The sequence below is a fragment of the Diceros bicornis genome, chromosome 4, assembly GCF_020826845.1.
Source record: "Diceros bicornis minor isolate mBicDic1 chromosome 4, mDicBic1.mat.cur, whole genome shotgun sequence".
Classification (NCBI taxonomy): domain Eukaryota; kingdom Metazoa; phylum Chordata; class Mammalia; order Perissodactyla; family Rhinocerotidae; genus Diceros; species Diceros bicornis.
The window spans coordinates 50,395,323-50,421,933 of NC_080743.1; the positions used below are offsets into that span (position 1 = coordinate 50,395,323).

General features: G+C 38.6%; 1 protein-coding gene across 1 annotated transcript in view; it reads right to left on the minus strand.

The window, feature by feature from the left end:
* Nucleotides 1–26,310, minus strand: part of SPAG17 (sperm associated antigen 17) — a 194,160-nt gene extending 167,850 nt beyond the window's left edge. Inside the window, exon 1 of the mRNA XM_058538916.1 lies at nt 26,224–26,310. Coding sequence (XP_058394899.1) covers nt 26,224–26,310 — 87 coding nt within the window. The remainder of the gene's footprint in view (nt 1–26,223) is intronic.
* Nucleotides 26,311–26,611: the final 301 nt, after the last annotated feature.

Here is a 26,611-nt window from a genome sequence, read left to right on the forward strand (position 1 = left end):
CACAGTCCTCTATCCAGAACTGATCAGAGCCCTGTGAGCTCTAGGAACCAATAGTGGTCAGCTCCTTTATTTGGAGAAGATATATAAAAGCCCCAAGTAAAGTCAATGCAACCTTAAAAAAGTCAAGTTTTGTTAAGTTATTTAACGCTGTGCAGATACGCAAACCTGTACTTTATGTCAATACTCTGCTGAAAGGATAACCTTTTTGTTAAGTAGATTTACTGCCAAATGAACAGGGATTTGTGAATGTCTTTCTCAGACTGATTTTTTCTTCAAAAGGAGTCTTGGATCTCCATCAGCAAAGGAGTGTTAGTATAGGCTGTTGGCCAGCAGAAGAAATATTTTTATTACATAGAACTGGCTGCTATAATCGTATTTGTTAAAAAGGGATTCTAACTGTAAAATAAGTTGGAAATATAGCTTAGAAAAATGGGTGCATGTTGTTATGTAATAAACAAGAACAATACAAACGACCAGGATATGCAGTTATCTAACTCCTTTGTCTTTACTAAACAAGTTCTTATTATAGACTCCTCTCTAATTATAGGTTCCTCACAATTTATTATAAAGACTATAGTTTGACATGTTATCTTCATGCTGTTGTAAGTACTTTTCCTTTAGGAATTGGTTCACGGGGCTGTCACATTTTCTCAACTAGATTGTAAGCTGTTTAGGTCAGAAAAATTGTTTTGTGTGCTTTTGCACCTTATGGTGCCCAGTAGTGCGTGGAAAATAGAGCAGGGATCTCTACGTAAATATCTGTTGATTGATATTTTAAAGCAACAGAGAATATGCTTGGCATGAGGATTGTGACCCTGGGGATCAGAAAGTGCTAGAATGTCAGGAAACTGAGCAGGGTATATAGTCCATAGGCCTGAAGTCCTTTAGGAGGAAAACAGACTGTATCTGATCTAACACGGTTCATACCAGGGGACAGTAACAAGGGTTTGGGGAGTTAGGCCCTGCGGCCATTCCTCTGCTGAGACACCTTTCCTGGGAGTGACTCAGACAAGCAACGCTATGCGAGGGTCAGGAGGCAGGTAGTAGGGAAAAAGTAGAAGAGTAGGCTCTTCCAGATAGTAGGGAAAAAGCCAAAGACTCACATACACACATGCATTGACTATAAAACCATACCTCCCATCTCCTTCCTTCCTTTCTCCCATCTCCCGTCAATAGGGCTCTTTACGGCCTGCTCTCTCTTCCCTTCCACCTACTGTCTATAGGCTGAAAATTCCATGATCCCTTTCTCTTTCAAGGTGACTTTGAAATTCTTATGACATTCTTATAAGCTTGATTTTGTGGTGGAAGAAGATCAGGGTGGGGTGGGGAGAGAAGGAGACAGAGTGAAGCCGCACATAAAAAGCGTGGTCTACGTCCAGAATCTGAACCTGACACCCGCCTCCTGCAGCAACACCACCACCACATCCCCCCTCATCTGACCTCCATCCAGGAGTGTGCTGGATCTGACTGCCCACGGCTCTTCACAACTCTGTTCAGTGAGGTTGCATTGATAACTTGAAATTCGCCACGGTGGGGGTATTTAAACTATGGCAATGGTGAATGCTACAAATCAGAGCTTTCCTCCTGGAGAACAGTTTATTAAACATTTACCAGCACATGAAGGCCCCCATCCCAGGAAGGCCTGTGTGTCTAAGACTGACTTAGAGATGATTTTGATAGGAAAGGCCAAGGCTGTCTCTGAGAAAATATTGAGGTCAAAGTAGATTCTCTCCATCTATTGCACCCTGACCCCCAATGCACATTGTTCAGTAGTGTGCTGTATGAAATGATAATTAAGTGTCTGCTGATGCTGTTTCAGGTATGACCCAGCCTTAAGCACCATCCTTCAAAATGGGCTCTATGAAAAGCAGGTGACAAGGTAAGGACATAGAGGCCACGGTGGGAGCAGCAGGGCCAACCCACTCCATGGCTCTCCTTTCCTCCTGACCATCTCAGGAGTCTACTTTCCCACTCAGGACCTGAGCACCCAGGCCACTGCCTTGGGAGGTCCCTGAGCGCCCCTCACCCACAGATGACAAGGCGCCCTCCAATTTTGGTGGCCTGTTGAAGCACAGGTCATTGTGGCACAGTGATTAAGAGCCTGGCTCAGGAGACAGACTGTCTGAATTCAATCTCAATGCACCAGCTGTGTATCCTTGGACAAATTACTTAACTTCTCTGCGCCTGATGCATAAATGAGGATAACGACAGTACCTATCTCTTGGGAGTGTTGTGAAGACTGAATGAGAAAACCTATAGAAAGCCCTTCTAAGCACAGCACCTAGGAATAATCATAGCCATCATCATGGATATTATTTTGGGGGGCTTCTGGTCTTGTTAGTCATTAGAACAAACATGGTTATTCCATACATGCTGTTTCAAGTGTGGAGAGCTTATAGGTAAACCAAGAAAAAAAATCAAACAGAGTATCAACAGTTGTATCATAAAAAAGCAAATATTAATTTGAATAACAGTCTATTTGTAAAGTAATTTTCTTTTTGATAGCAATAAACTTGTTAACTGATATATTTGTAAAATATTTTAGGCCCTTGCAAGAGAGGGCAAAAGACATGAACATACCAAGTTTAAAATTCTAAAGGTATATAATTTTCAGAGCTATGGGAAAGGCTGTGAGAGTGTGGCAGGAGGGACCTTTAAGTCATTTTGTGCATGGCACAGATCAGTCAGAGACATCAGCCCAACACCAACCATGAAAAAGACATCAATTAGAGTCAAATGAGAAGTACAGACGCTGACTAAGGAGATGATGAGTTCTGAGGTGGCCATGTAGAGGGTGGGGGAAGAAAGTAGCACCAAAATAATTTTCATTAGAGATAGGGACTGCTTGCTTGGCTTAAAAAAATAAGAACATGGATCAGATGTTTGGTATTTGAATTGCAAATATTAATCTGGTTAATTTTCTGGATGCAAACCTAAAACATAGATGTCAGGCCGGGCTAGTTCTTAACAAAAAGCAAAGTGGTGGGGCCAGCCCGGTAATGTAGTGGTTAAGTTTGCGTGCTCCGCTTCGGGGGCCTGGGGTTCATGGGCTTGGGTCCTGGGCGTGGACCTATGCACCACTTATCAAGCGATGCTGTGGCAGGCGTCCCACATATAAAGTAGAGGAAGATGGGCACGGATGTTAGCCAAGGGCCAATCTTCCTCAGCAAAAAGAGGAGGATTGGCACCAGATGCTAGCTCAGGGCTAATCTTCCTCACCCAGGAAAACAAAAAAAAGAAGCAAAGCGATTGAAGTGTATTTTTGATAGAGAGCCTTAGTGCACCCCTCTCTCTAGATAAGACTGACTCCCTGGCCTGCTGCTGTATTCTGGCTACCCACAGCCCCTATAGGTCTTTCCAGAATCCACCATCCCCTTCTTCTGGGTAGAATAAAATTTACCCACATCACCTCCTATTCAGCTCAGGGCCTTAATACTTGATTTGCTAATTGGATAAATAAATATACCCCATGGCTGTAGTGACCAGGACCACTTTAAAGTATTTTTTTCTCTCCAAGATATCCATATTTTCAAACAGGAATCCCAGTAACCTCTGGACAACTCAAAGGGATGCTGTGCTAACGGGGGCATGTTAGGCAGTGGGCTGTGCCAGTGGAAAAGCCTCCCCTAGAATCATACCACCTAGATGACTTCCTACTTCACCCAGGTGCTTGGCATATAGTAGCATTCAATAAATGTTTCTTGAACTTAGCAGCCAAAACCACACACTAAAGAGAATTTTTACACATGCTTAGTATGAGAATGCCAACTAAGTATGTGGCATTTTATCAGCTACACTCAGCACTTAGGAAGGAACCATGTCTCTGAATCACTGAGCATTTGAGTTAAAGAAAGAGCATATTCCTTTGATTCTTAGACAACACTGTAATGTCTTACATTCACCAATGAGAACTCAGCAGTCTAGAAGCATCTTTACTGTGTATGCACACACTATCTGGCTGGTTTTCTTTGACTTCATAAATATTAAATGTGATCACTAATTAAAATTATTGAAGTTCTGGTATAAAGAGGCAGAGCTCTGAAGTGGTATCAAATTCTGCCTCTGTGGTTTCTTAGCCAAATGACCCTGGGCCTATCTTTCTGACTCAGTTCTCTCATTTATAAAAATAGATCTAATAATACAACCTTCTAAAGGTTGTTGCAGGGCTCTAATGAACAAAAATGCCAAGGGTCATTTTGTAAACTATAAAAGCACTGTGCAAAGGTAAAATATTAATATATTCAAGGGAAATATTCTAATTTCCCTTAGAAAGCTATGCAAAACTGGGTTAAAAGAGATGATTGATTCTGTAATTTTGAATTTGGATATGTCCTGAGGATCTTCTCTGGACAGTTTCGCCTCTGAGCTTAGGCTCTTTGGTTGTTTTTCTTTCATTTTTCAGAGTCCTTGGCCCATCCCACCAACCTAGCACATGAGCCTAATTTGGTTTTGCTCCATGCATCAGAGAGTTTTAAGACAGCTATTAAAACACCACATGGAAAAGCTTTGCAGGGAATTCTACTCCACAGAGAAACCACAGAAACCACTACACACCTTAACTATCTCCCCACCCCCAACAGTTGGCTAAAATTACGGCTCCATTATGTTAGTACAGTCCAACCAGTTTTATTGCTTGGAGCAAAATCTGAGGTCCAAAACGAACTTCAGAACATAAAAAGTAAGGCAAACCTCAAAAGGAAACAAGCTTCTTTGGGTTTTCAAACAAATATTACACATCAGAGGAATTCTTCTAACGGAGGAGACCAAGCAAAGCCAAGAGAAGTCCTGCTAATTGCTCCACAAATGTAAAATTGGAATCAGGGACTCACTCCAAAGAAAGGAGATCTCTTTTCATCATCAGATATTAAAGGCTACAACCTTTCATCAACTTTTTCCTCAGACATAAAGCCCTCTTATTCCTTCCCCAAGTCCCTTCAGTGTGGAGTCACTATCTTCCACATTAAAAATTAAGATGTATTTTCAAGACTCAATATTAGCTCATTAGTTACCCTATTGTAGCCCTTTTCTTTTGATTTTTCCACCTTACTTGCTCTAATTGAAATGTCACTTATCCACTAAGCATTGTAGTACGTTCCATGAATTTGTATAGCTGTGGTACTAGGGCTACCCAGAGGAAACAAAATAACCAACCAAGACTCTTTCCAACAAGCCATCCATGCCCCATAGCTGCTGCTTGGTTAGTTATGTCTCATGGACAATCATTTTCTTGCGTTAATGCAAGTGTCCTCACTTATCATTTGTTTACAACAAGGCCACTAATAGAGCTTAATTTCCACATCCACCTTGAGTGAGTACAGAATCACCAAGGATACCACAAGGATATAAGACTGTCCTGATTACAAACACTCTATCCTATTCTCCCCCAATTCAATAAAATGTCGAAGAAATGCCAATATTTTTGCCACCAAATTGCATCCCTCATACTGTCTCTAATACCTGGAAGCAGGACAAAAATTCTTTGACTATCTGTTCTGACTTTTAGGTCTAAAACTATGGTTTCCAAATTATGATGTGGGAAAGAAGAGACATCCAAGGATGATCCTGGTGCTGTGCCTGATCTTCTAGATATCTGAGTTTGCAGCATGCTAGTAGGGAATGATGGAGGTCTATCCAAGAACTTCCTGGGGGTGTCTCAGAAAAACCATGGCAGTGCACCTTGAACAAGGAGTGTGGTAGGGAATCTGCACCCTGCCTCAATTCAATACAAAAGAGTCGCAGTTCAACTCAACAAGCATTTATTAAATTGCTATGATTAAATGTCTATGATGTAACAAACTGTAAAGGATACACAAAAATGATTAAGAGTTTGAAAGTGAGCAAACAATGCTCATATTTCAAATAAGTTCCTTAAAAGACATTTTCCCTGTGCAGGCAACTTAACCACATAGTTGCTCTGACTGGCCCATCAAGGGAGTTAGGATGTGGTATTTTCCAGGCTGGTGTTGTGCAGTGATCTTGACTTTTTGAGCCGCCAGGACCCAGGAGTTGTTCCAGGAAGGCAAGAGGCAGTGGAGACCTGTCTCTGAGTGAGGAAACTGGGGTAAGACCCCCAAAACGACAAGTGAAGGGTAAAAAGTATTGATCAATGTCAATCAATCCTAGCAGGAGAGCAGTACGGGTGGATGTCTGAGGCAGTTCCCGAGATCTTTTTCCTAGAATGCTTATAACTTTCTTCAGATCTCCACTCAACTGTCACTATTTTAGAAAAGGATTTCTTAGGAGGTGGACACTAAGATGAGGTAGAGGAGAGCTAGGAGGGAATGTGTCACTGAAGCTAGGGGAGGAGTGGCGTATGTCGTCAAAGGCAATTAGAAGGTTACCAGTGACCTTAGCAAGAGCAGTTCTGTTTGAGTGAAATGGCTTCCTGCTCATTCCTCACTCCTGCAATCCTATATACCCTCATAATTCACATATCTCCTTTACAATATGAACGTCGTTTAAGCACCGTGTGACAAAATATTCCAAGTTAATGATTATGATAAATTTCAAGCCCTAGATCTGGTTATGGTTATTAATTTTCTCCAATTACATAGGTACACGGAGTCTATTTATTGGTTACATCAGGCAGTAATTCATTATAATTATTCCTCTCCTATTGATTCCCTTATATAGTCCTTACAATAGCTCTTTCAATGGTGTAATGAAAAGAGCACTGGATTTGATATCAGAAAATCTGATTATTAGTCCTGATTCCAACCACACGGTCTTGGAAAAACACTCAAGTACTCAGAACCTGGACCTTAGTAAAATAATACTTACAGCAGAGAGTCATTCATTCATTCAACCAGTATTTACTAAGGAGCTACTCTGTGCCAAACATTGAAATGGGCGTTAGGAACAGAATGAGTAGGCATAAGGCGTAATCACTATCCTTAAACAGCATCAGTCTGGGGAAGGAAATGCACAGATAAAGGTGAAAAGAGATTATATGTAAAAGTATTTCATTACTACAAAGCACTGTGTGAAGTATCCATTTCTATTATTATATTTTTCACCCTAATTTACTCACTCATAATTAACATTTACTATGTGAGTACCTATGTTGTATGTGCTACCCTAGAAATTGAGGATGCAAAGGTGAATAAGATAAGATCAATTAAGATAAATGAACTAAATCTGTGTATCTCAACATGGATAGACTTCAAAACATGCTGAACAAAAAAAGACAAATTGTAGAATTGGTAAGTACAATATGGAGTCATTAGTGCAAATTTTAAAAATTATACAATAAACAATACAATATATTATTCATGGACATAGATAAATAGATACATAGATAGGCTGACTGGATGTGCATCAAATTCATGATAGTGTTTGCTTCTGGGAAGGGAAAGAAAAGAATGGAACAGGGATGAGGGTGAGGACAAAGTCTCCTTCAATTTTTTTACAGTGTTTATTTTAAAAAAAAGAAAGAAAATTCAGCAATTGTCAATTTTCACGGTGGCACAAATGCGCTTGTTATACTATCCTTTCTGCTTTTCTGCATTTAAAAAAGTACTGGAAAGAAGTCCCCGCTCTCAAAAGATCCACAGTCTAGTAGGGGAGCCAGATGTAGGAACAGTCATAATGTCAGGCGATATGCATTTTACTAGTCCGCATCTCTCCCTGTGTCTTAGGAAACACCTCATGGGCAGATGCCACTTGAAGAAATAGTGGAAGCAATTCTTGGTCGATGTCTCCTGCTTGTCCACTGTCTGTCTACACAGTGGCCTCACTTCCACCTCCCGAGAGGAGCAAGGCTTTCTTGTTTAGGTTTCCTCCCTTTTTCACATTTTCATCTCAGTACATCCTTCACCAGTCTCTCGAACGTGCTCCTTTTTCTTGGGCTGAGGAAGAGATTCCAATCCCTTTTCTTTTGTACTAAGCAAATGACCCACTCTCTTTTGACCTCTTTTACAACTTTGTTCTTTTGACTCTCCATCTCTGCCTCTTCAGTTTCAGCCACTTCCTCCCCTTTCCTCTCTATCCTATTTCACATGTACATGGTTATCTTCACCTAATTCCAGTCTTCTCACTAACCATTTCCCATGTGGTCTTCTTTTCTTCATAATGAAACTCCCCCAAACATCTGACCTAACACTTGAGGCTCCCACATCCTGATAAGCCACAGTATCCTTAAACCCTATTGTCTTGTTTCTACTTCCCTCCTTCACCACCATCACCACCATCACCACCACCACCCACCCTATTGAAATTGCATCCTTGAAGATCACTGATGACATCCTATCACCAAATATACTTGCCATGCTCTATTCTCCATAGGTCTCCATAGGTGGGAGACTTTACCTACCATTTTGTACCCTTCTCCCTAATCTGATTTCCACGACACCACCGTGTCCTCATTCTCTCTTTATTCCTTTGGATATTTCTTCTCCGACTATTAGGCTCTTTCTTTTCTTTCTGTCTCATAAATGAGGATCTTTTAGATATTCCACAGAATTCCATTCTCAACCTTCTGTTCTTCTCCTGGCACATATTCTCTATGGGATATTTTAGCTACTCCCATGGCATCCACTATTACCTCTTTACTGACAGTCCCTAAGTCTATGTCTCCAACCATGAACTGTGAGCTAGAGTCCATATTTTTGACTTCCTGCTGAACATTTCTACTTTGATATTGTACCTCATCTCAAACTCATCGTTTGAGCTCTTCACCTCTCTCTATACCCTAAAAACAAAACAAAACAAAATCTTCCCCCACTACAAACAGTAAAAATCATCTAAGTTCATTCTGCTAAATTTGTCAGTTTCTGAGACTTTCCATTTCTCCCAATCATCATAACTTCAAATCCTCTCCCATTCTCCTCTTGGTTATGCAATCATACTTACTTTCTTCCAAGAGTTTCTTGAATCTGCCCCTTCCTTTTATTCTCATGGTTATTCTCTTAGTTCAAAACATAATTACCTCGAATCTGGATAATTGAAAACACCTTCTACAAGATCAATTCAAGCCTTGAGCTTCTTCCATCTCAAACCTATTAATTTTCCTAAGATATAAATTTCATCATTTCACTGTTTCTTCACAAAAACTATTTTAATTATCTAACTCTTAGACTGTATCAGGATAAAATAGAGTCCCAACTCCAAAGACTGCGATTCAAAGTCCTCTACGTTCTCTACCTCACATATTTTTAACACTATATCTCCCATTACTTTTCTAAACTCTCACAGCTCTCAGGCAAATTGCCCTGTGTAAATTCTTGAGCCTCAATTTCCTCATGTAAATAGGAATACTGTTTTTAGGGTTGTTGTAAGGATTAACCATGACAGTTTGTGTAAAGCACCTAATACAATGTCTAGTTAGTGGTTAATTGTATACCACAAACACGTCACATATTTTCTCAGCTCTCTGCTTGCTCAGCCTGGTCCTTTTATACAGAATGCCTTCCTTGCAAGAGAAATTCATGCTTCATCTGTGACTTTTTCCCTGAATGTCCCAGCCCAACAGTGATGTCTATGTCCTCTGCCTGCCTATGAAAACTTATTTTCAATACTATACTATACAGTGGTCACTATATTAGCATATGTCTTAAACTTTAGTGTGCATCAGAATTATGCTTGTTAAAGCACAAATCACTGGGCTCCACCCAAGTTTCTGATTCAGTAAGTCTAGGGCAGGACTAGAGAATCTGCATTTCTTATAAGTTTCCAGGTGATGCTGTTGCTTCTGGTCCAAGGATCATATGTTTAGAGTCACTTGTGTCTGTTTTCTCAGATTGTAAGCTCCTAGGTGGCAGGAATGCTATATTTTTCTTTTTTCCACTGACCCATTCTCCCCTTTGTATACACTCCAGGTAGTATATAGGACAGTAGTTTAATATGGAAGGAAGAAAAGTTTTTCAAGTGAATTTGATTACTTAATGAAGCTATGGTCAAACTCCATCTTCACTAGCTGGCTGCACTCAGTCTTAAACCATATCCAATATTTAAAAATCTACTAAAAGAGAATGTCTTAGTGATGGCAGGCAAACAACATACTATTTATTTGTAAAGAAAAACACATTAGGTATAGATATGGCCAGACAATCCTCAATTCTTCATGTTAGTGAAGAGGTAGGACTCCAGGAATTAAAAAAAGGAAAATTTTATTTTCCTCTGGAATGCATTTTTAGAGTTATATTTTGGGATGGACCCATCTTACATCCTGGAAATTCAAAATGCTTTAAATAATTCCCCCATTAAGGGATGTTTCTATGTCAAGGACCACTCTCTGCCTCCTCTGAAGCCTAGTGATGGATTGGGAGGAAGGAGGATTAGGAGGAAGGTGTCAATACGAAAATAGGACAGAGGAAGAAAAATGGGGAGAACTTTCAGAAGATAATGAAAGAGTAATTATGCCCCCAAACCTGGGGAAGATAATAGCCTGTTCTCCCCGTGGCTCACCCACATCTCAACTACTCCTGGGCTGAAGGCATATTATGTAAAGAGGCCCCTTCTTCACAGCTGACCAGGTTTAATGTTTGGAATGGACTGGTGGGGAATATCTACTGTAAAGACTGACATAACAAGGATCTAGGAAGGTATCCACCTTTCCTAGCTTAGCTTTGTTTCAACCCTACTTTTTCCAATCCAAGCTAAGAATAATTAGAGATGGTGATGAGGTCAACAAACAGATAAAGCAAAAGAAAGAATGTTGCCAAAGAAGCTGAGAGCATACTTTCAGTGAAGCCACCATGGAATAAGTGAAAGTGACTCTTTGTGGTACACACCATGGAGGATGAGCTGATTTCCTCGGCTGCTTTGACAGTGGTGCTAATGAAGGTACAGCCAGAAGTCCAGTTCCCATGTGGACTTTGCATGACCAAAAATTCTGCTCCGCGTGAACAAAACCTTTGGTCTCTAGACGTGATTGCTCTTGATTATTAAACACAAGAGGGACCAAGAAAAACGTTTCTTCATCAAAACAGGTCATTATTTCTTTAAATGTAGTTTAAAGAATAACCTATTTGAGCAAAAGTGTCATCTTTATAACAGAGTAATACAACACATATACAGTTATTTCCGTAGCAAAGGTTGAAAATATGGTCATAATAAGCCGTTTTTCCACAAACGTTTTCCTAGTGTTATATTGTCTGTGCCACACAAGGCCACATACTAGAATCATATTTGGCAGAAATGCAATAAGAACAACACAAAGAATAATGATTGTGAGGGGTGAGGACAAGGGGAAGCCAGGAAACAGAATTTATTTAATTTTAGAGAGCATTTCACAAGTTTTCATATCAAAAATATTGAGTTACTGTGGAAGTAGAGGAAATGTTTTGTCACGGTTAGAGAACCGGCTTAAAAACAAAGGTAAGGTTAAACGGGCACTCCTCTGGATGGAGAAGTGTTAATGGTGGGAGACCCTGGGGATCATCCTTGGATAGGTCGTCTTTAACTGCTTTTATACAAGAATCGAAAATAGGCTACAGTGAAACCTAAAACTGCAGAGTTCAGTGCTAGGAGATTTCTTTCATTGTCATTTAGTCCAATTTCTTCATTCTGCAGATGGAAACAAAAAAAAGCTATGACATGGAGAGTTGGTTAAAGTGACACAGATGGGGCCGGCCCCGTGGCTTAGTGGTTAAGTGCGAGCGCTCCGCTACTGGTGGCCCGGGTCCGAATCCCGGGCGTGCACCGACGCACCGCTTCTCCGGCCATGCTGAGGCCGCGTCCCACATACAGCAACTAGAAGGATGTGCAACTATGACATACAACTATCTACTGGGGCTTTGGGGAAGGAAAAAAAAAAAAGTGACACAGATGGCAAGAGGCATGTCCTGATACCCAGACAGCGGGCCTTCCTCTGACACCCTGCCTTGCCTTCCTTAGCAGATGTTGTGACCATGACACTGCGCCAAGGGCACAGTTAAGCACTGCAGGGAGATGTCACAAAGCTTTCTGAGTTGAGAAAGCATGTATTTCAGATGAGATTCAATATGGGAAGTATAAGTGGATGTACTGAGGAAAACATAATCCAAACCCTAGTCACATGTTTAGAGGCTTTGATGATGAATTATGGGAAATGCGTCTCTATGTCATACTTTCCAATAACCATCAGCTCCATGTGCTACAGTTCTTTGGAAAGGCCTGTGCTCATCATATCTAGAAAAAAGTGGGAACAAAATAGAAAACATTATCCTCCATTATATAAAACCAGAGGGTCTTGGAAAGCTGTGTTGAGTTTTAGGCATAAAAACTAAAAAAGGCTTGAATAGCTGGAAAGATTCACAGAATGGCAAATAAACTGGTCATGAGGAAGGAGGGACTTCAATAGGAGGATCAACTAAACCAAATTTAGGATAGAGAGAGAAAATATTACAGTATATCTTAGTCTGTTTGGGCTGCTATAACAGAATACCCAGAGTTGCTGGCTTATAAACAACAGAAATTTATTTCTCACTGTTCTGGATGCTGGGAGTCCAAGATCAAGGCACCTGCAGATTCAGTGTCTGGTGAGAGCTCATTTTCTGGTTCATAGATGGCTGTCTTCTCACTCTAACGTCATATGGCAGAAGGGGTGAGGGATCTCTCTGGGGTCTTTTATGAGGGCACTAATCTCAGTCACTAGGGCTCCACTCTCACGACCTCCCAAAGTCCTCACCTCCAAATACCATCACCTTAGGGATTAGGTTTAAACTTATGAATTTTGGGGGAACAAAATGAATAATAAAACAAAATAATAATGGAATTTAAAAGACTGAGAAGTGACTTGTATTTTCATACATTACTGATGGGTGTGTAAATTGGTGCAACCCCTTTGGAAAACTCTAGGTTAGTAGCTACTAAAGCTAAACACATGCCTGCCCTATGACCAGCATTTCCATTCCTAGGTATATTCCCAAGAGAAATGAGTACGTGTCCAAAGAAAAATCAGTACAAGAATTTTATAGCAGCGTTATTTGTAATATCTCAAACTGGGGATGACCCAAATGTCAATTAGCAGGAGGATGCATAAATAAATCATGGCATATTCATACAACGGAATACTACAATGCCATAAAAAGAACATGCTACTTATAATGCAACAACATATATGTATGAATTTCACGGACATCATGCTGAACAAAAAGGGTACATTCTATATTAGTTCATTTATATAAAGCTCAAGAACAGGCGAAATGACTGAAGGTGATAGAGATCAGAATAATGTTAACTCCCTGGGGCATAGGTATTGGCTGAGGAAGGCTTGAGGGAACCTACTGTAGGACTGGATGTGTTCTATGTCTTCATCTGGGTGGTGGATTATAGGGATGTATGCATACATCAAAATGTATTAGGCTGGACATTTAATATTACTGTTTGTTTTACTGCAACAAAAAAAGAAAAAATAATAGAGGGTAGGAAGAACATGATTTAAAAGAGGGTGGTTTTGGTATAAGTAACAGTAAGGATTATTGCATTTGTTTCGTCATTTTTCCAATTAAGATTGACCGAGTATGTTCCAGGCACTATGTTCCAGAAAGGGACCCAAAGAAAATACGACTTACTTCTTGTCTTTGAGAAGTTCACAGTCAAGTGAGAGAACAGATCCATCTTTAACTCTAATAACACGGTAAGTACCATCATCGTGATATGTATAAGTACTATGGGAGCATGGTGAATTGAACACAGGAAAAGGGAAATCAGGGGTAGTTTCATGTGGAAGTACATTTGATTTGTGTCTTTAAGAATGAGAAGAAGCTCAACAAGTGGTGTCAGGGAAGGAAGGGTATTCCAAAAAATATATATATATATATCCTATATGCATGAAAGCACAAAATTGTCTAGGAAGTTTGAGTTGTCTAGTTGTCAGGTGTGACAGGGGTTATGGATACGGCAGGAAAGATGAAGGTGGGCTGGAGCTAGGAAGATTGTGAAGGGCCGAGTAAGTAACCATAAGAGTTGAGACTGAAGCAGGAAGTGACACGATCATATTGGTAGTATAGAAAAATGACCCAGGTGGCCATGTAGAGGGTACTCAGAGGGGAGAAGAGGAGGTGGTGCTGATAGTCGCTGGACACACACGGGTATGCTAACCTCGTGGTTGAACTGAAATGCATGCTGGCTGGCAGGCAGAATAAAAGTAGCTGTGGTAAGTGGTAAAATTAAGAATGCAAAATCTAATAGAAACTTGTGAGTACAAACTGATCATTATAAGATGTTGCTATGATCACTGATAAGTGGGCCTCCTGGCATTGCGACACGGAGGGAACTTTTGCAGCATGGTTTGTGGGTCTGGGCTGTGTCATGGTAGGCAGCAAGGCTACATTGCACATCCTTTAGTAAGCATTCTGGGCTTCCGGAGGATCCCTAGTTAATTGTCATTCTCAACCTCAAACTGTTGCTTCTGACTTGCTTAGTTTTTACTTTTATTTTTAATTATAGTGCAATCCAGTTCTGTGTGTGTAGTTTTTAATACAACTTACACATTTCTGTTAAATATTTAAAATGGAAATCCACAGTGCAGAGACTTCAAAGTCTGGATATGTTTCTAAATTTTTTTTTAAGTAGCATGAACAGGTAACTATTCTGAATTTTTATGAGACCAAAGAAGAAAATGATAATCAACCACAACCTGAGGCATGTTCTGATACTGTGCAAAAATCATTACAACATTAGAAATTGTTTGTATTTCTAAAACTAAAAACAACTTGAGTTTTTCAACATAAAATTTGATTAACTTATTATTACAAGTGATACAAATGTTGGATGGAAATGGAGTTCAAAAGCTGTGTTGTTAAAAGATGAACAGGCAAAATGCTTTTTTAAATCAAAGTGGCTATCATGTTTTGTTAAAGCTCATGATCCCAATAAAAAATTTCTGCAATCATTAATGAAGGAAAATTTAAAGAACAGAAGAAATCAGTTTCATGCATTAAAGTATTTGAAATAAAAACTTTTTATCAAAGTATGTCAATAAAGTAATTGCACAACATTTTTAAACATATCACCAAAACTTTTAACACAATCTGTTGTGTAGTTAGACATAATTGAACATTTTTATACATAAAATACTTAGTTGAACTTTGAAAAAATAATATCTATGTGGGTGTATCATTGCAATGTAGATTTATGGTCTTGACTGTGGCAAAGCATTTATCTACTGAAATGATAAGGCAACCTTTTGAAAAACCTCTAAATCAAAGCAGTAAAATTTTAATCACTATTGCTAGAGCTTTAAATGTTTCATGTGAAAGTGTTGTAATAATACCTAACATGCAAAATTCAAGATGCTGAAGGTAGTTAAGTCTTTTTGTCGATCTGGTGGAGCTAGATGGGAAAGCATCTGTGATATCTCAAACTATTTCAATGGGTACCAAGAAAAATGGTTCCACTGAGAAGTATTTACATGAAAACAGTGCCAGAATGATGACAGAGTGGAGAAAGTCTGGAGTTTCAGTCTAGAATTTTGAAAAAAGTTCCAGATGTTTTGTTTTGGTCCTAACTCACTATATTCAATATATTCAGCTGACGCAATAGATGATGTATATCAAATAAATCAATATTAATATTTTCTTGATAAATTTTCTATTTACTACCATATATTAAATAAACACCAAAGATAATTAAGTGATATATCTGAAAAGAGCTTGGGATTGAGTACTAGCAAAATATTAAGGCTCCCATGGGCAATCTGTAATGCTAGGGCTACAACTACTGAGTGGGAATGAGGCCAACCCTTGTGTGTTCCTTTACGTAAGTCGTGAAGTGGGAGTACTTAAGCATTTGGAAAGCACAATTAACTTTTAGGGATTTGGTTTTAATGAAAATATTCTAATAGAAATGTCAGTACTTTCATTAGCTTTATAAGAAAGAAATAAAAATATGTTGCCCATATAAAATTAATAAAGCGATCTATGAAAGAGAAGCAGAAGATATACAGAAACAAAGAAATAAAATGGTACAATTGTACAATTTTAACAGTACAATTTGAAACAAAACAAAATAAAGTATAAATTATAGGAGAAAAACTATTAGATGGTCTAATAAATTATACAGAAATGGGTTCATTATTTTATGACAAAAATGAAAAGTATGATGAATTATTAACCACTTCCAATTTATTCAGTCTTAAACTTTAGCGACATTATGTTCACAAACAAAGTAGATTTAGGGTGATCAAAAATTAAGCCAACTAACTCAATATGACATTCCAATAAATGGTTTTGTGACTTAATTGATAATAAAGAAATTAAATATATGAAAATCTCAGACAATATTATGAAAGCTAGAAAATTTTTAAACATAATTATTAAAAGTTCAAAAGCTGAAAGAGCTTTTAGTATGATGAACAATATTGTTGATATTAGCAGAAATTCTCTATGTACAGGGAACTACAAATTACATAATGACTATCAATTTAAGAGGAAAGTTATGGGAAGAGCCTACGTACATTCACCATGTCACCTCACGGTTCAGACAAGGGCAACATTTAAGGATTGAAAGCCATGTCAACCAAAGACTGCACTAACACTTCTGAAAAACAACAAAGGATTTTGAAATCATTAGAAAAATGTGATGAATGATAAGTACTAAAAATTATATCATCTGGCAAGCAATTATATACGGTACACATAATTTAGTTTATGTAGAGAATAAAGGGTGATTTTAAGTTTTTTGATTTATATGTTGATTTACACGTAACTGTGATAGCTAGCATATTTTTAATTCTCATCCCTGGATAAAGGCAGGCAAGAAGGAAAGGTAGAAGGCTAATGTAATGGTGTTAGTTAGAAATTATGGAAGGTGAAAAAGAAGGCCCTGAAATAGAGAGGTAGAAGTAATAGGAATTGCTGACCAACTTGGTTTCACAAGAGAAGGTTCAAGGATGATTTCTCACTTCAACGGATAACATAGTATAGTACCAGTTTTGAACATATTGAGTCTGAAGAACATGTGTAACATCCATAGGGGAATATATCAAAGAGTAATAGTAATAATAATCATAAATATTTATATCAGGCTAAATAGTTCTCCACATTCTTTCATTTACTTTATTTGATTTTCATACCACTCCAATTAATATATAATACTATGATTACTAAGAGCTCCTCCTTATTGAGCACTTGCTATTCCTCCATTCAGCAATGTTATTTGAGCCCATCTGTATGTCAAGTGTTGGTGATATATCAGCGAGCAAGATAAATCCCTGCCCTCATGGAGCTTACATTCATGTGGAGAGAAACAGACAACAACAAGATAAATGTAAAGTAGAAGGTCAGGAACCAAATGGGCAAGTGGATGGAGTGTGATGGTATAGTTTAAGTAGGGTGGTCAGGGAAGGCGATATTTGAACAGAATCCTGAAGGGGTAAGAGAGTGACTCATGTGACCATCTTGGGGAGTGTCACTCTGGGCAGAGGGCACAGCAAGAGCAAAGGCTCTAAGGAGGGAATGTGTTTCCCAATAGATTTGAAGGTCAGTGAAAAGGCGAATGTGGTTATAATGGACTGAGTGAAAGTGTGAGTCATAGGAGACACGAGATGAAGTTAGAGTGGTTGGCAGAGGTCACACACACAGGGTCTTTTAGGTCATGGTAGAGCATTTGGGTTTTTATTTTAAGTAGTTTAGTGAAAGGAGAAAAGTCAAGGAGGGCCAGAATGGTGAGCCTTGAGCTCCTTTCTGGAAGATGTAGGGGAGGATTTTAATGAGAAGGAGTGAGAGGGAGGTAGGGAGATCTTCAGGCCAGGAAACTGTGTGGGTATAGTTAGTATTTGCCTGGGGATGCCACAGAGTCCATTCAACTGGAGTACAGAGAGATAAAGATGGATTGGCAGAAAAGGCCAAATTAGGCAGGACCGTAAAAGCCAGGCCTAATGTCTTGGATTTCATCCTGTGGGTAACTGGGAGCCAATGATGGTTTCTATGACTAGAGCTGAAACACGGTCAACATTCACCATTTCTTAACTAACATTTTCCTAGGATGTTGCCAAACTCATATTGGCAACACTTACATTTTACTTATATTTAATATTTTTCACTTGCAATAAAAATGATCACATATAACATCTAGGTGGATATTTTGACATGCTAATTCCCTTTAGTTCCAAACTCATTCAAATAATACATTTTTGTCCAAAAAGAGAAATTATAATGTAAGGTTATGAAAAGTCCATTTGCCTCTTAACATTCTTCCTAGCAACTCAGTTGTTTTCATTGGCTTTTATTAAAACAACCTTTGTGTGAAATGGCAATTTGTTTTGTAAATATCAATGAAAGCATATTTCAGAAAATATAGTAATAAAAACCAACTCAATTTCAGAAATATACTTGCTGCCAGATGTCAGTCTTCAGCTCATATTATGAATATTTCCAGTAAGTCTTAAATACACATTAACATGAGAAATAGCTTACTGTTTAAGATAAAAAAAAAGTTGAAAAATCCTTCACTGCCTCTCAAAAATTGTTCGAGAGTTTTGTCCAATGAAATGTATTTCCCTTTTTGATAAACTACATTTATAATGGTTTCAAGCACTTCAATTTAATTGAATATTTTCCCCCCAAATCCTACTTAGACTCAGTTTATTATCATCCTAGTACCTATATACTTATAACTTTATTTGTTTAAGAGGTCCAGGATAGTAACATTTCAGCAATACCTATCTTGAACCCTTATCCACTTTTCAAAACTTTACAAGCATTATAAGTTTTGTTCAAGATTCCATGGAAACTCGATTACTATTTTTCAAGTGCACACAACTCAGCTATTGTCACTAAGCTACGTTTAGTAAGAGAAAAATATTATTCCTCAACTGAAGTAGTTGTAATAAGGAGAGACTGCTAAGTAAGTGTTCTAAAGAACTTTCACTTGCATGCCTCCTGGTTGGCAGATGTGATATCTCTGAGAAGTGAAATGGTTATTGTTACATAGTTCTTTCCACGTCACTGTCACAGTCAGCTTATGTATCTGCTGTGATGCTTTTTTATAAAAATGTTTTCTGTCCCTTCCTCTTCTCTTAGAAAACATCTCCTCAGCCTACTAACTGGTTTCCACAACAGAGGTTTCTTCATGTTTCAAAGTAAATCATTGAATTAATTCTGTATATAGTTTCAGTATGGTACTAAGTGCCTAGAACCACGCTAGTCATTACGGAGTAGGTATAAGAAGTGTAAGATATGATTTTTCTGTGGGGCAGCTCACATTATACTTGTGCTGTATAAAACATGAAATGATAGCAAATAATTCAAGGTATTCTTCGGCTAAGTACTAAGTTGTAAGGTAGAGCCTAGAGCCAAGGCGAGGGGAGATAAATGTGGGTTAGCGTAGTTAGGAAAGCTGACTGTAAGACATGGCTTCATGAGGGCCTCAAAGAATGGGTATGATGAGGAGAGGGAATGTGGAAGTTCATTTCAAGCAAGGAGACTAATACGAGTGAAAGAGCAGGATGGAGGGAGAGAATTCATTTACTGAAGGGTTATTAGATGCCAGGTGCTATAGAAATATTTACAGAATGAAATAAATATTATTTAACTCTCACAGCAAGCCTTTGAGGCAGATATTATAATCTCCATATAACAAAAGGAGAACAAGGCCCAGAGAAGGTAAGAAAGTTGCTCTAGATCATCCATTGTACCTTTTAGAATCCTGATTCAATCCCTAGGTCTGCCTGGCCCCAGAGCTGGGCTATGTCTAGCAGCTCATTGTCTCCTTCATGTGTCTATGCTGCAGTGAGGAGACTGTCTAGCCTGTAGCAATTCAATGTGATGGTTAGGGCCAGATTAAAGAGGGCTGAAGAAGCCAAGATGATTAGATTTTGAGATTACAGGTGGTCACTGATAGTTTTTGACCTGAGAGTGAATGCCATATGAGCAGCGTTTAGGAAGGAAAAGTTGGTCATTGGTTTGACAAACAGGAATAGATGATTCTATAGAGGATAGAGGTAAGGGACTCTTGTAAAACTTCAGGGATCAAAAGATGCCGGCCTGGGCTAGAATGATGGCATGAGAATGGAGAAGAGATGGAAGTGAGAAAATGTTAAAGAAAAAATCAAGAGGACTTAGAGGCAGACTGAATAACAAGACCAGTGACTCATAGATGGGCTTTAGGGACTGCGAGAATTATAGTGCTGTCAACAGAAACTAAAAAGCTGAGAGATGGAGGTGATCTGAGACTTTGATGAGCCAAGTTTTGGCAGGCACAACCAGGAAACGCAGCATGCTTTCAGGTAGCAGAAGGAGTCATTTTTCTGAACTATTTTTGGAGAAAGGAAAAGAATTTTTCCGTAATCAAGACACTCAAATATTTCTATTTGTCCTACTTAAATGATCTTAGAAAGAAGCCAAAGAGCTGATAATAAAAAGAAAATGCTACGTCTTTTCTCTCTTCTAATGTTATTTATGAGAGTAAGAAGATGAGAGATAAAAGGATGACGTCTAGTTTCAGGTAAAACAAGTATTCTTTCCATATTTATTTGATCTTAAATTTAAGTCTTAATCAAATAACTTTTCAATAGACATTCCTTAAATAACTTGTTCTACCTTGTAACATTCTTTGGGAGATTGGCATAAAATCAATTAACATTTTGTTTTAAATTGCAAGGTCTATATAAAATGTTATAATCATCATATTACAATTTATAGTTCTGTTAAGGAAGAAGGATGGACTAGTGAGAAAATCTATGATGTGGTCCCTCATGCGCCCAATCACTGCATGTCTTTGGACCATACCTTGAAATGCTTGGCTCCTCAGTTTTATAAAAGGGGCAGGTTAGCCCAGATACCCCAGGAGTCTCCAGCTCTGAGTGACAATTGTAAAGGACAGCACCACCATGTATAACATCAATTTGTGTCTTTGATGCAAATATTATTACTTATTTGAAAGGGGGAAACATACATCGAGAATGAAAATATAGAAATTGGAAGCAAGACCACATGAGTCTCAGTAAGGACCTCAATATACTGTAGTATTCCAAATATTTTTAAATGTGTAGATATTTACATTTAATAAGAATTGAAGGCTTAATCAAGAAGTAAAATCTTAATGATACATGTAAGGCAAATGGCAATGAGAGTGTCTAATCCCTTAAATTGGGCATTAGGGACCTGAAACCATCATCACCAAATGAAATCAGTGAATTGGTATAGAATGCTGGCTGGGTTAAGGGGTATGTGGATTGCCATAAACTTTTTTTCTGTTTTTTTTTTTTTTAATGTTTTCTGTGGTGGATCACAGTAAGCAAATGAAATAATGGCTATGCCAATAGTCGGTCTCACAAGTCACAGCTGCCTTTTTGCTACACATAAAAATGAGACCTTAAACTAGGAACAAATGAAAGGAAATAACCATTCTCAGACAACCTGAAAATATGAAAGTATTTAGCAATTAAAATTAACAAAATCTCAAAACAAACTCTACCTGTGAGAGATCTAAATCAACCCAAACAAACTTTTGGGGAACCCTAGAATTCTGAAGAACATGGTTGGCGACAAAGTCCATAATATCGTAAAGGAAAAAAAAGGTTTTGTACCTGGCTTTTGAATTTTCTTTATACTGGTATCATGTTGTCACTTAACATAGATAACATTGTGAGGTGTTTTTTTTCCCCCCATGTTGACACAAAAGTTCTGAACATAACACAAAATTCCAATTATAGCTCAGTCATTTTGAAGCCATGTGATGTTACCCAGAGACAGACCTTGTGCAAAACTCCTAGAGAGAATGGCTATGCTGTTTGAACAACTCTGGAAATTTTTCCTAAATTGTCATGAACAAAGCTTCTACTATCTCCCCTTTCCCAGCATCACCTGCCATATGATAGGTTTAGAAGAAAGGGAAAAATCAGAATTAATTACAAAATCTCTTAGACCACAGTGACATCAGTAAGATGGCAGACTAGGAAGCTCCAGCCCTCTGTCCCCCCTGGAAACATTACAAAAACAACTAGAGACTGATTAAAATAACTTTATAGGAGTTTTGAAACCAAAGATCTAAAGCAACCAAGCAAATGCCCAATCAAGAAAAAGCCACATTCAATGTAGCAGGAAATTTTGTGGTGCTTTTAACTCTCCTTTGCCCCACGCTTTCTCCATTCAATGCAGAAAGGACAGTTTTTTCAACAATTGATGCTGAGAATACTGGATATCCACACACAAAAGAATGGAGTTGGACCCTCACCTCACACCATATACAAAAATTAACTCAAATGGACTGAAGATCTAAATGGAAGGCACAAAACTATAAAACTCTTAGAAGAAAACATAGGGGAAAAGCTTCATGACATTGAGTTTGGCAATGATTTCTTGGATATGACACCAAATGCACAGGCAACAAAAGAAAAATTAGATAAATTGAGCTTCATCAAAATTAAAAACTTTGTACATCAAAGGACACTGTCAACAGAGTGAAAAGACAACACATGGAATAGGAGAAAATATTTGCAAATCATATATCTGATAAAGGATTAATATCCAGAATATATAAAGAAGTTCTACAATTCAACAATAAAAAAACAAACAAACAAACACTTGGTTGATTAAATATTGAGCAAAAGAAGATATACAAATGGCCAGTAACTACACGAAAAGATGCTCAACATCACTAATTATTAGGGAAATGCAAATCAAACCCACAATGAAATACCACTTCACACCCATTAGAATGGCTGTTATATTTAGATATATATATAAAAACCCAGAATTTTAAAAGTATTGGTGAGGATGTGGAGAAATTGGAACACTTGTGCATTGCTGGTGGGAATATAAAATGGTATAGCTGCTGTGGCAAATGGTATGGTAATTCCTCAAAAAATTAAACACAGAATTACCATATGACCCAACAATTCCACTTCTGGATATATACTCAAAAAAATTGACAGCAGGGACTCAAACATATTTTTGTACACTCATGTTAATAGCAGCATTATTCACAATAGCCAAGAGTTGGATGCAACTCAAGTGTCTGACAATGAATGATGGATAAATAAATGTGGTCTATACATACAACGGAATATTATTTAGCCTTAAAAACAAGGAAAATTCTAATACATGCTAAAACATAAATGAATCTTAAGGACATGATGCTAAGTGAAATAAGCTAGTCACAAGAAGACAAACACTGTATGATTACCTTTACATGAGATACCTAGAGTAGTCAAATTTGTAGACACAGAAAGCAGAATGGTGGTTGCCAGAGGCTGGTGGGGAGGAAGGTATGCGGAATTATTTAATGGGTATAGTTTCAGTTGGGAAAGATGAAGGAGTTCTGGAAATGGATGGATGGTGGTGATGGTTGCACAATGTGAATGTACTAATGCCACTGAAAGGTATACTTAAAAGTGGCTAAAATGGTAAATTTCATGTTATATATATTTTATCACAATAAAAAAAATACAAATAAAAATATCTTAGACCAAAATGTCTCCAGATAGCACCTTCTGTCACTGACTACTTAGGTTAACATTTCTTTCTCTCACTGTGGCCAATAGGGGCTGTCTTGACAACTATATGAAAAGATTTTAATTTATATTTAATTTTATGATACCAAAGCATCTTTAACTTCCTAATACTTCTGAAGTCATAAATATAGTGTCTATGTCACATAGAAGCCCACATAAGATGTATTTTTATAATCTTATTGCCAATGTACCTAAATATTTTCTTTTTATCTAATTTGAGGTGTGATATTTCACATATATTAATAAGCTAAATATTTTGGTACATGAATAGCAAAGTTAGCAAATGACCATTTGATTGACAGAACTAATTTAGGAGCAATGTACACCCAGAAGTGGTCTAACCTACATTTCTCTCTCTCTCAATTTAAATGTCCCAGATTTATTTAAGGCACATATTGGTTTCCTTACCTAAAATAATGGTCCTCCTTCATTCTACCTGCTCAAATTCTACCCATTCTTGAGGGCCCAGCTAAAGGCAAGTATTTTACAAAGCATTTATCCCAGCCCACATTCATCTTCCTAACCTCTATTCTCTAATCAATTAGTGCTTAGTAACAGACTGCCTTATATTATTTGCTATCATTTTAGTTTTACAATCAACTAAAATGTACCAAAAAAACCTGATAATTATTCTAGCCTGAAAGGACAGCCCAAAAGACTAATACCAGGTAAATGCACTAAAACCAAATTCTGAACTTGTTTATTCTTTTTAAAGTCTAGTGCAGACCAATACAAACATGAGTTCAAAACTACTGTTCATTTGGATTCTTTAATCAGTTAATTCTAAAAACTGGCTCATGAGGGACTTCCCTTTCTCCCACCCCAAACACACACACAACACACACAGTAGTACACACATACTCAACCACACATACTGGAGCACAATTTTGCACGTGAGTAGTAACTGTATGGAAAAAACTCTCTGTGAAATAAAGCAATAACATTTTTGAGCACCCGCTATCCATAAAGCACTTTGCCTAAGCCTTGTGAATAAGGAATTCACACATCCACAGTCATCTTGAACCCAATTTCAGAGTCTATTACATTGGTGGTTAGGGCATGCCTCTGGGCATTGGGCTGCTGGGTTAATCTGGGAATTTTCCTCTTGGATCAGACATGAAACCAAGCTGAGAAAAAAATATGACAGGAGGTAGAGGGCAGTTGTCTTTCTCTTGCAATAAAAAAAAACATGTATTCCAACAAACTGACGTTCACTCTTTGTAGTTAAAACTACATGTTACTTTGAGTTCAAATTCTTTCTCTTAATATATAAGATTTATTGAAATTATGTTGTTTGAGCAGGACCAAGAAAGCTGAATATTATTTCAGGTTTTCAAGCCATAAGGAAAAATAATGCCTTTAGGTTTTCCATTCAGCTAGGAAAATTATAGCTTCATATTTGCAACCCTAAAGGTAATGCAGTGTCAGCACCTCCATCAAACCCCGTTGTTCAGCAGCTTATAATTCAAGCAGAAATGTTCACTCCAAGCCCAAACTTGGCCTACACAATCTCAAAGAAAATGGAGAAAAAATTATTTTGGCTAGTGCCGACTTAAAAAAGCAAAAGAGAGGGTGCTTTCACAGAGCATTTTGAAAAACATCTTTGAGAATTTGAGAATGTAACTGGGAATTACTGAGTTGACATCCTTCACTCCTAAAGTTATAGAAATAACAAAAATTCCATGACGTCACGTCAGCATCAGCAGTATCTTAACTACTTTGATGAAATTCCTCATCAGGTAGAATTCCATAACAGACAGAATTACTGTTCATAGAGTAAAAGCAATTATAGTGGAAAATAAGGACAAATACATAGAAATTTCTCATGAGGGCATTCTAAGACATTAGACATATTTTTCTTTTAAGTACTAACTCTCTAGTGCACCATGCACACACATATAAAATAAAAAAAAAAACCTATTTTTTCCAATTTTTAAAGTACATTGGAACAGCAGGCTGGAATTCCCAGAATCAACCTTCCTCCTTCCAAATGTTATTTTGGAGTTAGAAACAACTTAGCATTGAAGCAGATTTCCAGGGGCAGGTGACAAGAGCTATTGGGCCGCTCAACTCACTTGAGGTGGGTGGGTGCGAGAGGGGTTGGGGAGCTAGTCAGTTTTGGGATGCCGAGCCATCTGAAGTCATGTGGCAGGTGGGTTATAGACTGATTGCCTAGTGCCTTCCTGGCATCCTATGGATGAATCTAGCAGCCAACCCCTCATTACGCTGATCTTCTACAGTACTTTCAAAATATATCAAAACTTGAATATTGTGGTATCAGGACATTGTATAAGAAAGTCATACTCTCCTAGCTGTAGAAGGCTCTCTTGTATTACATACGTTGATATCTTAGGCACTCCATGTCTGTTTTTCACACAGCATTTATTAAAACCTTACTATGGGCCAAGCGACAGATGATTCAACAGGATTTCTGTTCTTCAGGAGATGTCATGAGGAAGTGAACAGTTCATAAAGACAACTCCAGTACAATCGTGGAGAGTCATCTGGACGACTTCACTGACAAGGATCCTGATGTGTCAGAGCGACACTTCCTCTCTTCCTTACCACGCACTTTTCACCACCCTTTGAAATCGCACTGACTCCCCTGGCGTCCCCTTCCTTCTTCCCTAAACGCGTATTCGTTAATCAAACACTCCCTGCGGATGCGACTCTGGGTCATTTGGTGAGCGAAGGACCAGGCCTGGGAGAGCGGTAGCAAGTACGGTTTTCGGAGGGGCAGCGGTGGCGTCTGGAAGAGAGGGCGAGCCTGGCGGCGTGGCCTGGAGTGTCTGGCCGGGCTTTGGCCTTGCCACGGGCAGAGAGAACTTACGGGGCTCTGGGCTCACCTGATTGAAGTGTGCAGCGATGAGCGAGGGTTCCCATGTCTTAGAATTCGTGCTCGCCGTCCCGCCTTTGTCTTTCTTGGGTGCCATGCAAAGGACGGGAGGATCATCGGTCTCTAAATGGGCTCAGGCCCGGACTAAGCGTCCCCGCTGCCGTAGTAACCGAAGCCACGCCCAGTTCCTTAACGAGTTCGGTTCCCCTCCCCTAAGACTGATTTGAATCCTCAGGTCAACCGCCTCCGTCGCCATAGCAACCGAGTTTCCGAGCGCGCGGCAACTCGCGGGCGGGACTCCCGGTCCCCCTGGTTGAATTTTAGGATTTTCCAGCAGGAGAACAGTGCAAGTGGAAGAGGACAAGACGAGACTGGCCTCGAGCTGGTCTGGCTGCTTT